The following is a 14,538-nucleotide window of genomic DNA, read 5'->3' as shown; positions in this document are numbered from 1 at the left end:
GAATTTCCTCCTGTAGCTCGGAGTAGTTTGATCGTCTGAAGCCTTCTTCTCTCAGCTCGTCAAAGTCATTCTCCGTCCAGCTTTGTTCTGTTGCTGGTGAGGAGCTGCATTCCTTTGGAGGAGGAAAGGCGCTCTGCTTTTTAGAGTTTCCAGTTTTTCTGCTCTGTTTTTTCCCCATCTTTGTGGTTTTATCTCCTTTCGGTCTTTGATGATGGTGATGTACAGATGGGTTTTTTGTGTGGATGTCCTTTCTGTTTGTTAGTTTTCCTTCTAACAGACAGGACCCTCAGCTGCAGGTCTGTTGGAGTTTGCTAGAAGTCCACTCCAGACCCTCTTTGCCTGGGTACCAGCAGCAGTGGCTGAAGAACAGCGGATTTTCATGATCCATGAATGCTGCTGTCTGATCGTTCCTCTGGAAGTTTTGTCTCAGAGGAGTACCCGACCGTCTGAGGTGACAGTCTGCCCCTACTGGGGGCTGCCTCCCAGTTAGGCTGCTCGGGGGTCAGGTGTCAGGGACCCACTTGAGGAGGCAGTCTGCCCATTATCTGATCTCCAGCTGTGTGCTGGGAGAACCACTGCTCTCTTCAAAGCTGTCAGACAGGGACATTTAAGTCTGCAGAGGTTACTGCTATCTTTTTGTTTGTCGTGCCCTGCCCCCAGAGGTGGAGCCTACAGAGGCAGGCAGGCCTCCTTGAGCTGTGGTGGGCTCCACCCAGTTTGAGCTTCCCAGCTGCTTTGTTTACCTAAGCAAGCCTGGGCAATGGCGGGCGCCCCTCCCCCAGCCTCACTGCTGCCTTGCAGTTTGATCTCAGACTGCTGTGCTAGCAATCAGCAAGACTCCATGGGCGCAGGGCCTTCAGAGCCAGGTGCAGGATATAATCTCCTGGTGCGTCGTTTTTTAAGCCCATCCTAAATGCACAGTATTCGGGTGGGAGTGACCTGATTTTCCAGGTGCCGTCTGTTACCCCTTTCTTTGACTAGGAAAGGGAACTCCCTGACCCCTTGCACTTCCCGAGTGAAGCAATGCCTCACCCTGCTTTGGCTTGCGCACGGTGCACTGTACCCACTGACCTGTGCCCACTGTCTGGCACTCCCTAATGAGATGAACCTGGTACCTCAGATGGAAATGCAGAAATCACCCGTCTTCTGCGTCACTCACGCTGGGAGCTGTAGACCGGGGAGCTGTTCCTATTCGGCCATCTTCGGTAGTTATATTTTTTAGTTTTTGAGAAAACGTCATACTGTTTTTCATAGAAGTTGTACTAATTTACATTCCCACCAACAGTGTAGAAGCATTCCCTTTTCTCCATATCTTTTCTAACATCTGTTATTTTTTAACTTTTTAAAAATAGCCATTCTGACTAGCATAACATCATACTTCATTATGGCTTGGATTTGCATTTGTTTGATGATTAATGATGTTAAGCATTTATCATACACCTGTTGGCTATTTGTATGTTTTCTTTTGAAAAATGTCTATTCATGTCATTTGCCCTCTTTCAGTGAAATTATTTCTGGGGGTTTTTGTTTAGCTGTTTGAGTTCCTTACATATTCTGGATATTAGTCTCTGTTGGATGGATAGCTTGAAAATGTTTTCTCCCAAACTGCAGGTTGTTTGTTCACTCTGTTGATTACATCTTTTGCTGTGCAAAAGCTTTTTAGTTTAATTAAGTCCCATTTGTCTATTTTTGTTTGGTTGCTGGTGTTTTTGAGGTATCAATCATGAATTCTTTGCCTAGACCAATGTCTGAAAGAATTTTTCCTATGTTTTCTTCTGGTATTTTTGAAGTTTGGAGAATTATATTTAAGTCTTTAATCCATGTTGAGTGCTTTTTGTATATCGTGACAGACAGGGGTCCATTTTCATAACAATCCAATTTTCCCAGCATCATATATTGAAAAGGGTATCCTTTCTCTAAATGTATATCCCAGCTAACTTTGTCAAAGATCAGTTGGCTGTAAATATGTGGCTTTTCTTCTGGGTTTTCTGTTCTATTTCATTGACATATGGGTCTATTTTTATACCACTACAATGCTGTTTTGGTTACTGTAGTCTTAAAATGTAATTTGAAGTTGGATAATGTGATACCTCCAATTTTGTTCCTTTTGCTTAGAATTACATTTGCTATTTGGGCTTCTAGTTTTGCTTGTATATGCATTTTAGGATTTAAAAAATTCTATAAAAAATGATGCTGATATTTTGATAGGGATTTTATTTAATATGTAGATTGCTTTGGGCAGTAAAATCATTTTAACAAGATTAATTCTTCTGATCCATGAGTATGGAAAGTTTTTCCATTTGTTTGTGTCATCAACAATTACTTTCTTGTAATTTTCTTTTCTTATAGAGATCTTTCACCTTCTTAGTTTAATATATTCCTAGGTATTTTACTTTTTGGACCTATTGTAAACAAGCTTGCCTTATTTATTTATTTATTTATTTACTTACTTACTTTGAGATGGAGTTTCACTCTTTTTGCCGAGGCTGCAGTGCCGTGGTACAATCTCAGCTCACTGCAACCTCCACTTACCTGGTTCAAGCAATTCTCCTGCCTCAGCCTGCTAAGTAGCTGGGAGTACAGGTGCATGCCACCACGCCTGGCTGTTTTTTTGCATTTTAAGTAGAGATGGGGTTTCACTGTGTTGCCCAGGCCGGTCAGAAACTCCTGAGCTCAGACAATCCGCCTGCCCCGACCTCCCAAAGTGCTAGCATTACAGGCACGAGCCATCGTGCTCGGCCTGGCTTGTTCTCAGCTAGATTTTTATTGGTGTATAAAAATGTTACTAATTTTGTATGTTAATTTTCTACACTGAAACTTTACTGGATTCATTTATCAAATCTAAGAGATTTTTGATGGCGTCTTTAGGTTTTTCTAGATCTAAGATTGTATCATCAATGATCAGGGATAATTTGACTTTCTCTTTTCCAATTTGGAAGCCTTTTATTCTCTTTCTCTTTCCTGGTTGCTCTGGCTAGGACTTCCAGTACTATTTTGAATAGGACTGCTAAAAGTGGGCAATTTTGTCTTGCTCCAATAATTTTAAGAAATTATGCTGGATAGATATCCACATGCAAATGAATGAATTTGAATTCACATCTTGCACTATATAAAATAATTAGTTCAAAATGAATTATAGATGTAAATATAAAGTATAAAACTCCAAAAATATAAGAGAAAATGTTTTTGATCTTGCATTAGGCAAGTATCTTTTAGATGTGACATCAAACACATAATCCAGAAAAAAATGAATTGATAAATTGAAACTTGTCAAAAATTTAAAAACTACTGTTAGAAAGAACTTGTTTATGGTATGAAAAAGCAAGCCATAGAATGTGAAAAACTATTGGAAAATAATATATCTAACAAAAAATTACTTCCAGAATATTAAAAAATAAGCAATCCAACAAAATAGGCAAATGATTTGAACAGATATTTAATAAAAAATACAGTTTGAAAAGAAATACATGGAAAGATGATCGACATCATTTGTCACTAGCAAAATGCCTATTAAAACCCAAAATGTGAAACTACTACACCCCTGTTAAAATGTCTAACATTTTTTTAAAAAGAGACCATACCAAGTGTTGGTGAGGAGAACAAACGAAACTCTTATACACTGCTCATGGAAATGTAAAATATCACAACAGTTCTGAAAAACTGACAGTTTCTTAAAAAGTTAAGTGAACACCTACTGCATGATGCAAACATTCTATTTCTTAATATTTACCCAAGAGAAAAACTGACAGTTTCTTAAAAAGTTAAGTGAACACCTACTGCATGATGCAAACATTCTATTTCTTAATATTTACCCAAGAGAAAAACTGACAGTTTCTTAAAAAGTTAAGTGAACACCTACTGCATGATGCAAACATTCTATTTCTTAATATTTACCCAAGAGATGTGGAAGCATATGACCATACAAAGACCAAATAAAGACCAGCTGCATGAAAGAAGCCAAAGAAACCAGACATATTGTATGATTCTATTTCATAAACACTTAGGAAATTCAAACAAGTGAATAGTAACAGAAAGTAGATGACTGTATGCCAGGGAGTGGGGAAATTACCAAGGGACACAAGGAAACTTTTGGGGTTTTTTTTGATTATTATGTTTGTTATAAATAAACTTTTGATTATTATGTTTGTTGGCATGATTTTGGTGATGATTTCACAAGTGTATACACATATCAAAAATTTTCAAATTTTAGTCTAAGTATATGCAGTCTATTGTACCTCAGACCTCAGTAAAGCTGTTAAAAAAAGAAATTATTTCAATAAGCATATTTTATGGATCTCACTGATATCTTGTCATTTGCATCAATAATTATAAAACAATGGTAATATGATTACATTCAATCTTGTTTTTATAGAACCGGGCAGCTGGGAAACCTCACAGCTCCTTGCAATGAAAAATGTCGATGCTCATCTTCAATTTATTCTTCTATATGTGGAAGAGATGATATTGAATATTTTTCTCCCTGCTTTGCAGGGTGTACATATTCTAAAGCACGAAACCAAAAAAAGGTAACTATTTTTTATAATTATTATGTTTTGTTATACATTTATATTTTCATCATATTATAATTATTATTTTTTATGCTTCTTCGTCTTTAGTGAAATGTTCAACTTGTAGATGCTATTAACATTTTTTTCCAACTCTCTATAAAACCTATTTTTTCTTATTTTTCCCTTTTAAGTGTTAAAGACAAGAAAATAAAATTTGTTTTTTTTTTATGGTGTGTGTTTATTTTTTAAGACAAGGTCTGACTCTGTCACCCAGGCTGGAGTGCGGTGGTGAGATCCCAGCTCACTGCAACCTCCACCTCTTGAGCTCAAGCCATCCTCCCACCTCAGCCTACAGGATAGTTGAAACTATAGGCACACACCACCACACACAGCTAATTTTTGTAATTTTTTTAGAGATGGGGTTTTGCCATGCTGCCCAAGCTGGTCTTAAATGCCTAAGTTCAAGTGATCCACCTGCCTTGGCCTCACCTCCAAAGCTGCTGGGATTATAGATGTGAGTCACTGTGCCTAGCAAAAATTTGTTTTATATTGCCACAATACAAAGAGCTTATGGAAATTGGGAATGAAAGAGATATTCCTACATTAAAATGTCAGTGAAAAGAGTCAAACTCTGTAAAATATTTGAAGATATTTGTTCTCAGCCAGATATGAGTGACCATGGCCTGTGACACCTTGGGAGGTCCTGAGAACGTGTGCCCAAGGTGGTCACAGTGAAGCTTGGTATTATACATTTTAGGGAGGCATGAGACATCAATCAAATACATTTGAGAAATACATTGGTTTGATCCAGAAAGGTGGGACAATTTGAAGACAGGGGAGGGGAGGGTGGTAGCTGGGGTAGGGTTTTAGGGTGGGGCTTCCAGGCTATAGGTAAATTTAAACATTTTCTGGTCGACAATTGGTTGAGTTTGTCTAAAGACTTGGGATCAATAGAAAGGAAACGTCCAGGTTAAGAAGAAAGACTGTGGAGACCAAGGTTCTTTTGAAGTCTCATAGTGGCTACCTTAAGAGACAACTGATGACAAATGTTTCCTATTCAGACCTTTTAAAAGGTGCTAGACTCTCAGTTAACCTCTTCAGGATTGGAAAGGCCTGGAAGGAATGTTATGTTATTTGCTATGCTAATAGAGATTCTTTACAGATGCACATTTCCCCCCACAAAGGACTGCTTTGCAGGGCCATTTCAAAATATGGCAAAGAAACATGTTTTGAGGTAAAATATTTTGATTTTTTTCTTTGTTACCTAATGTTATGCCAGAGTCAGATTAGAAAGTTAGTCATGATATAGAGGGTTAAATAAAACCCATCTGATGAGAATTTATGGTTTGAAGGGCATGACTCCCCAGATCCCTTAGATAGGAGTTTGGGCAAGTTTTAAAAAAAGAAAAAATCAGAGCTTAGTCCTCAATAACACATCTATGGGGCCAGGTGTAGTGGCTCATGCCTATAATCCCAGCACTTTGGGAGGCCTAAAATGGTGGATCACTTGAGCCCAGGAGTTTGGGACCAGCCTGGGCAACATGGCAAAACCCTGTCTCTACAAAACATACAAAAATTAACTGTGCATGGTGGTGCATGACTGTAGTCCCAGGTACTTGGGAGGCTGAGCCTGGGAGGTCAAGGCTATGGTGAGTCATGATTGTGCCACTGCGCTCCAGCCTGGGTGACAGAGTGAGAACATATCTCATAAAAACAACAACAAAACACACACACACACACACACACACACACACACACATATATATATAACATCATCCCAACTTTATTGTTTTAAAGCAATGGGGAACTCTTATCTACCTCTTGCCATAGCAAAGTTGAACGAAACAGCCTGAGAGAACCTTCTGCTATGTAGTTTGTCTTAGCTCTATGCTACTTAACAGCAGCATAGAGCTAAGCTTAACCCAATCCCCTGAAACCTCAAGCCACAATCTTTTCCACACGTAGAGATTGACGAATACTATCCTTTTGGTCACCTTTCACTCAGTTTTTCCTTCTACTGAAGAATCCAAAGTGTTTACTCTCTACCTTTTTGCTGTTTCTCTCTTTCTGCTCCACATTAATTTAGATGTGGAAATTAGTCCTTCTATGGTTTATCAGAAGTCACCCTAACTTGTATGCTTTTGTTAGTACATCCAGGAAAGTGAGAGAGTTAGTTAGAGGTTCATGGGGCAATAACACATGTGACTTGAATATATGTTATTTCTGTTTGTCCTTTGGCATTTATGTAAATTGAGGCTATTTAAAAATTCCCTTATGTGCTCATCTGTGGGGCCATTACCATCAGAATCCCTTATTTCTCTGGGCTTTCTGCCACCCTGCTAACACATTTTCTTCTTCTGTCATGAAGAACAGTTGACCACTCTACCACTTGTTGAGGTTAATTTTTTAATATCCCAGGTTGCATAAATAAGCTTTTAGCTAAATGGTGGACTATCTACTCCAACTTTCACCTTTTAAATAGCATAGAAGTATGGATCCATTCTTTGAAAATTCTGTTTCTCTTTCCTTGCTCTGGCTAGTCTTCGTGAATGGGAGAGAGCAACAAAGAGCTGTGGTGCCTTTTCTGGCCTGCCCATGGCCACCCATGGACAAATCAGCATGCACTACCTCCCCTCTGAGGTCCATAAAAGCCCTGGGATCAGCCAGAGCAGAGGAGAGGATGGAGCAATGAAGGATGACCAGCTAGAGAGACGAGCTACCCTCTCTGCTTAGAGCTGCAGACATGGAGATGACCAGTTGCAGAGAGGACCAACCCTCTCGAGGGACTCCTCTCTTCTGAGAGCTGAACACTGGACAGGATGACCTGCCTACAGAGAGGAGCTACCCACTGCAGTTCTCCTCTGAGCTGTTGTAACACTCAGTAAAGCTCCTCTCCTTCTTGTTAACCTTCCACTTGTCTGCCTACCTCATTCTTCCTGGACACAGGATAAGAACTTGGGCAAAGGCGCATTAGCCACAGAGATTTCCAGCCTCCAAAGTGACACCCCAAAGATCCCATAACACCGCTTCCTCTCCTTCATTTTATTTTTAAATGCTCACTATGTCATCACAGTATACAGTAAAACTGTTTGACCTTGATGTTTTGATTCCGTGGAATATTCAAGAGCTAAACAGGCCCTGAAGGATATAGCGCTAACCCCTGTGTCCTTTTTTTCTAGGGAATCTCTTTTAGAGACTTTATTTCATGAAACTCTTCATAGTTTTCTTTATATTTCTCTAAGGAGTAATTAATTCATGAGGAATAACAGTGTTAGAAATAATCCACAAAATAGTCACTCAAACTGTGTAATAACATTTGATACTTAATGAAAACTGAAAGAAGAATAAATCAGTATGAAAGAAATTGCCTAATAGGACAATTAGCCTTGCTAGAAAAAATGGCTTTGATAGAAAACCTACAAAGTAGAAGCTATTAGTAAAATGTGATATGGATGGAACCGATTAATGGATAGAATAAGCATCAATTTCAAATGGGAAAAGATCGATACCAATAAAAATAATCTTAACAAAATAAAAATTAAAATAAGATACACTATACAAAAAATGATCAAGTACCTATATGCTGTTAATGGAATCCCCTTTGAAAAATATTTTCTCAATTAAAATATGTCAAGTATGAAAAAATTCTGATTAAATGTTCCTATTCAAAATATGATCAGGGCCAACATAAGTTAGAATTAGATGCTCTTCAATGAAACTTATGCAAAAGTTTGTGAGAGGAGTAGTAGGAAATACTATACCTCTAACGATTTTTAGGTTTCTCTAGAAAAGTACAGCTCTACTAAAACTGAAAATAGATATCTGCTGTTGATATTGATAATATTCCTGGGTAGCTTTTCCTCATTGAGAACCACATGTATTCTTCTTATCCATGCTTCCAAAGATCTTCAAATTTCTTTATATAGATATTAAATAAATCTTGGGCTTTTTTTTGTGATCTCCCCAAGACTGATTCCTTTCAGCAACTGATGTAGTTTTCATTATAAAATAGCAATATGGAATATTCTTCCAGAGGTTCAACAGAAACTTCATTCTATTTATCTCTTAAGAGGAAAGTAAATCACATCCAAAGGATTAAGGATTATAAGAAGCAAGGCTTCAGGTTTTCATTCAGCTTAAATATCATTGGAATATTTTAATTTTATTTACTGACCTCCTGTCTTTGTGTTATTTTTAATATGTATTTTTATATGTTTTAAATGAAATATGCTATTATAATTTGGCTTTTGTACAGTCAATATTGACTTATATTTACCCTTTTCCTTGCATTTTCATTCTTTCATATGGGATTATTTTTCTTCTGCCTGAAGAACATTATTTCACCTCCATTTTGAAAACTGTTTTCACTGGGTATGGAACTTTAGATTGGCAGTGATTCCTGCTACTCCTCATTCCCCCCACCACCAACATTTAAAAGATATCATATGTTGCCTTCTGTTTCTGGATGCTTTAGGATTTTCTCTTTGTTTTTGGTTATCAGAAGTTTTACTTTGATGTGGCTTTGATTATGTTTATTTTGCTTGGGTTTCACAGAGTATCTTGAGTCTGTGAATTCATGTCTATCAGTTGAAAAATTCTTAGCTATTAACCTCTCTCTCTCTTTCCTGTATTTTTGGGAACTATGTATTAGTTTATTATTGCTACATAATAAGTTAAAGTAGCCCCTGCATCCATAATTTAAATGACCTGCAATCAACTGTGGTCTGAAAATATTAAGGTATTTTGGGAGACACAGAAAGAGAGAGAGAGAGAGAGAATCTTCACATAACTTTTATTACAGTATTGCTATAATTGTTCTATTTTATTAATAGTTATTGTTAATCTCTTACTGTGACTAATTTATAAATTAAACTTTATTATAGGTATGTATGTATAGGAAAAAAGAGTAGATATAGGGTTCAGTTCTATTCATGGTTTCAGACATTCAGGGATCTTGGAATGTATTTCCCATGGATAAGGGGGGATTATAGTACCACAATTTTAGTGGTTTTGAATAACACTCATTTATTAGCTCTCAGTTCTAAGGTCAGCAATCCAGACATGCCATGTATGACTGGGTCCTCTGCTCCAAGTCTCACAGGCTGAAATCAGGGTAATAGCTGAGTTGTGCTCCTTTCTGGAGGGCCTTGGAAAGAGTTTACTTCTAAGTTTGTTCAGGTTATTAAACAAATTTGGTTCCTTTGGGTTAAAAAAACAAGGCTCTGATTTTTTTGCTAGCTGTATGTTGGAGGCCAGTATTAGCTTTCACAGGCCTCACACATTCTTTCACATATAACTCCCTCTGTCTTCAGTGTCAGCAACAGAGAATCTCCCTTACGTTACATATTTTGTATCTCTGATTTCAAGAGGAGCCCAGTACATTTTAAGGCTCACCTAATTAGATGAGGTTTATCCAAGATAGTCTTTCTTTCTTAAAGTAAACTATGCCATAGAATATAATTGTGATGCAGGCAGATGAGCTCCAATATTGGGGCTTAGCCCGGGAAGGTTCTTGGCCTTGCCCAGGAAAGAATTCAAGGGCATCATTCAAGGTTAGTATTACACAGCAACTTTTACTGAAGCACTGGTATACAGTAGCAGCAGAGAGGTACTGCTCCTTGTGCAGCAGTACCCAATAGGCAATGTGCCCACAGTAACAGCTCAGAGGCTGGTCTGCAGGTATATTTATATCCACTTTCATTACATGCAAATTAAGGGACAGATTATGGAGAAATTTCTAGGAAAAGGGCAGGGGGTAACTGGGTTGTTGGGTCATTGCCATGGAAAGGAGTGGTAACTACTATTGTTGCCATGGCAATGGCAAGCTGACATGGCACACTGGTGGACATGTCTTATGGAAAGCTGCTTCACCCTGTCCCTGCTTTAGCTAGTCCTCAATTTGGTCCAATGTTTGAGCCCACATCTACGGAGTTGAGTCATGCCTTTTACTTCCTTATCAATTTACAATCCTAGGGATTATGTAGGATATACACAATAGAGGGAGAGAATCTTGGGTGTTGTTTTGGAATTCTGCTTAACCCAGACTACAAATAGTCATTTCTACTCCTGTCATAATCTTTTGCTACTTTTTCTCTTTTCTGTCCCCTTTCATCTGTTTATTTAAATATAGATAGTTTCTGTTCATCTATCTTCCAGTTACTAAGCCTCTATTCCGCAGTGTCTGCTCTGCTGCTAAACCCATTTTCTGAGGTTCTAATTTCACTTGTATTTTTTAGTTCTAGTGTTAATGTTTTTTTTTAGAATACAAATCTCTGGTGAAATTCTACATAATTTCAGCTATGTTATTCATTTGTCTCCTGTACTTTCTGGAACACATTAATCATAACTATTTTAACATTCTTACTATTAACTCTGCTATCTAGTTCACCTATGAATCTACTTATATTGCTTATTTTTCTCTAATTTTAAGCCAAATTTTCTTGTCACTTTGTATGGCTTATAATGTTGTATTAAATTCTGAACACTGTGTATGAAAAAGTTCTAATATAATTGTATAATTGTCTATTTCTCTTTTTATTTTTGTGTTGCGTATTAACGTGTAGGTTCTGTTATATGCCTACGTATTAATAATTGTCACATCTTTTTGATGAACTATTCATTTATCTTTCTAAAATGTCCCTTTTCATCTCTGATAATAATATTCTTTTTCTTGAAGTGTATTTTGCATGATATTAAATCATTATTATAGCATTATTTTGCTATTTTTATGGTGTATTTTATTTCTATCCTTTTGTTTTCCTGTGTCTTTATGTTTAGACTGTCTCCTGTAGCCAGCATAGCGTAATGGGTTTACCTTTTCTCCAGTCTGTTATTCTGTCTTTTAATTGGAGTTCCAAAATTATTTACATTTAATAGAGTTATCAGTATGGCTGAGTTTAGATCTACCTGCTCATTTTATTATTGGAATTGAATACACTTTGCTATTTCATTTTAGTGTACCTTGACATTTTGTTTTATCTCTTTGAATTGTTCTTTAATTGAATGGCTCTTAGATTATATAACATTTCACAGTCTATTTAGAATTAATATTATAGCACATAGTGTAAGATAAAACTCACCATATAGGTATAAAACTCACCATACATGTACCTTTACTTTTCCCCAGTAACATTTATGTTGCAGTTGTAACATGTCTTATAGCTATACATATATTCAAATTTGTGATAGATAATATTATGACTTGTTTAAAAAAATAATCGTACTTAAAATATCTTATGAAAATAATATAGTCTTATATTTACCCAGAAATTTAATATTCATCGTTCGTGAAGATGTGAGTTTCACTCAGCATCATCATTTACCTTAAGTTTGAAGAACTTATTTTGGCATTTCTTGTAAAGGAGGTAGGCTGGTGACATCCTTTTAGTATTCTTTCAACTTAAAATATCTTTGTCTTGCCTTCATTCCTGAAGGATATTTTCACTAGACATTGAATTCTGGGGTGATCATTATTTTCTTTCAACACTGTAAATATGATGCTTCTCTGTATTCCAGCATCCATGGTTTCTGATGATATATCTATGGTGATTCAAATAATTGATTTACTTGTATATAATATATATTGTTTTATCTAGCTATTTTCAGTATTTCTTTTTTTTTAATTTTGCTTTTCATTAGTGTGATGGTTTGGTTTTCTTTGAGTTTATCCTGTTTGGAATTCACTGAACTTCTTGAATCCATAAATTTATATTTTCACCAAATTTGGGTAGTTTTCAGCAATTTTTAATTTAAATGCCTTTTTCTGCCCCAATGTCTTTCTCTTCTCCTTCACAATTCAGCTGCTTTTCTTTCATTTAGAACTCCTACAGGTAGTTACTTTTTGCATATTTTAGCCAGAGTTTTTATTCGTAATCAGTTGGAGGGATGAGACTTGGAGGACTTAAATTATGTCAGAAAAAGGACTCTCCTAATTATTTTAAATGCTGTAAAATTGTATAACAAATAATAATACAATAAATATTTTGGCTTTTAAATTCATGTTCCTGTGTTGGAGAATTCTGTGAGATACCTCCAGTGTATGGAGGTATGTGTATTTTCTTTTAATTTAGGCATGATTTTTCATATGTTTTGAATTAAAGTTTTGGCTGTTTTATTGTTTCATCAAATGTAGAACTTACTTCTCTCTTTTCATCCTTGCTCTTTGGTTTAATTTCTGCGATGCCAGTTGAGTAGTTTCCTCTTTACTCTATAGGTAATAGAGCACAGGTATACATTCTCTACTGTTCTCCCACAAAACTTGGATATTTTATGCCTCTATTAGTCTAACATTTTATACTAACACTGTGTACATAAATCCATTATAGTAATACCAAGTTTATGAAAATAACATTTCACTCTAAAATTAAAATATAAATAAAAACAACACAGAGATACCCTCTTCTCTTTTTAATTTGATAAATTAAAAAATGTTGATAGGTCAAATTAACATATAATCTTATATGTTTCTGGTGTTATAAACTTTCAAAATATATTCTTTTTTTGTTTTTCTTTTTGAGACAGAGTCTCGTTCCATCACCCAGGCTGGAGTACAGTGGCACGGCAGTGGCGAGATCTTGGCTCACTGCAAGCTCCACCTCCCCGGTTCACAGCATTCTCCTGCCTCAGCCTCCCAAGTAGCTGGGACTACAGGTGCCTGCCACTACACCCGGCTAATTTTTTGTATTTTTAGTAGAGATAGGGTTTCACCATGTTAGCCAGGATGGTCTCGATCTCCTGACCTTGTGATCCGCCTGCCTCAGTGTCCTAAAGTGCTGGGATTACAGGCGTGAGCCACCACACCCAGCCTAAAATATATTCTTAAGCGATTTGAGAATACATATCAAACAACCTTTAAAATGCTGATGTTCTTAGATGCAGTATTTTCCACAGTGAGTCTCAATTCCAAGAAAATAAAATAGATATTGTACATCTAAGTAATATTTTAAAACTCAGAAGTGAATAAATTGGCAAGTTATAGGAATGAGTTTATGTAGATGGTGACATATGTACTTGAAAGAATAATATGAACCTTTCAGAGATGACTAGTCAAAAAATAAGAAAAATAAAAAGTAGAAAAATAATTAGAAAAAATAAGTAGAAAAATTGGAAAAAAGTATATGTATAATATAAAATTCAATTAAAAAGCTTGATTATATGCTGTACTTGTTAGGAAATTTCTCTCTTTTGTTCACCGTTATTTGCAGTATCTAGATTACTGCCTGTTTCTTTTCAGATGCTTAATAAATATTTGTCAGATGAATAATCATTAAAATATTACTTTAAATTTACACCTGTTTTTGGATAAAGTAGCAGTTTTTCATGGTAATAATTCAAATAGTTTAAGCTGTACTGTTAAATATGTCTCCTTTCTATCACAGGCCATTGATACCTTCTGCTCATATTCAGAAACAACAAATTTACCGTCTATTTTTATGCATCATTATAGAAATATACATGTTAAAGCATATAAAGTCTTTTCTATACAAATGGGAGCATATTATACATATTTTATGCACTTTGTTCTTTTAACATGATATCTTAGAAAATGAAAACAAATACTTTAAGATAATATCCATCTTTGGGGAGTTGACTATTTTTACTTTTTTCATTTTTCTGTATCTTAAAAGTATTTTCAGTGGTCATGAATTATTTTTATAATGAAAAGTAACAAAGTTTAAGTTAGCACTGTACTTTCATTACCATTACTATGCTCTTGTAACTGTGTAGAGACTAATCATGTCCTCTCAGCTGAGACAGTACATTTGGGTAAGAAAAATACTCCCGTTCAAGGCTCACAAGCTTTTATCCAAAATTCTTGCATTCAAATATCTCAATTGTTAGATTTTAAAAAGAAATATAGTACATAATCATTGTATATCATATTCCACACTCAGCAGAGCAGCAACTGTAATCAAACATTAATATCTATACCAACACTTGTGATATTCTCATTTAGAGAGATAAATGAAAACATTAAATAGCTTTACATTATTCTAGGTCATATTTTTTCATCAAATAAGCTACAAAGAAA

At 35.9% G+C, this 14,538-nt stretch overlaps 1 protein-coding gene across 5 annotated transcripts in view; it reads left to right on the top strand.

The window, feature by feature from the left end:
• SLCO6A1 (solute carrier organic anion transporter family member 6A1) overlaps window positions 1-14,538 on the top strand; it is a 149,017-nt gene that overhangs the window by 101,065 nt on the left and 33,414 nt on the right. For all 5 annotated transcript variants that reach the window (XR_008525406.2, XR_008525407.2, XM_009240933.3 and 2 more), the window contains one exon: window positions 4,373-4,526. Coding sequence is in view for 3 of the 5 variants with exons in the window: in XM_009240933.3 (XP_009239208.1) it covers window positions 4,373-4,526 (154 nt within the window). In the remaining 2 variants the exon portion in view is untranslated. The remainder of the gene's footprint in view (window positions 1-4,372; window positions 4,527-14,538) is intronic.

The sequence above is a fragment of the Pongo abelii genome, chromosome 4 (genome assembly GCF_028885655.2).
Source record: "Pongo abelii isolate AG06213 chromosome 4, NHGRI_mPonAbe1-v2.0_pri, whole genome shotgun sequence".
NCBI lineage: Eukaryota > Metazoa > Chordata > Mammalia > Primates > Hominidae > Pongo > Pongo abelii.
This window is presented reverse-complemented; position numbering and strand designations above follow the sequence as displayed.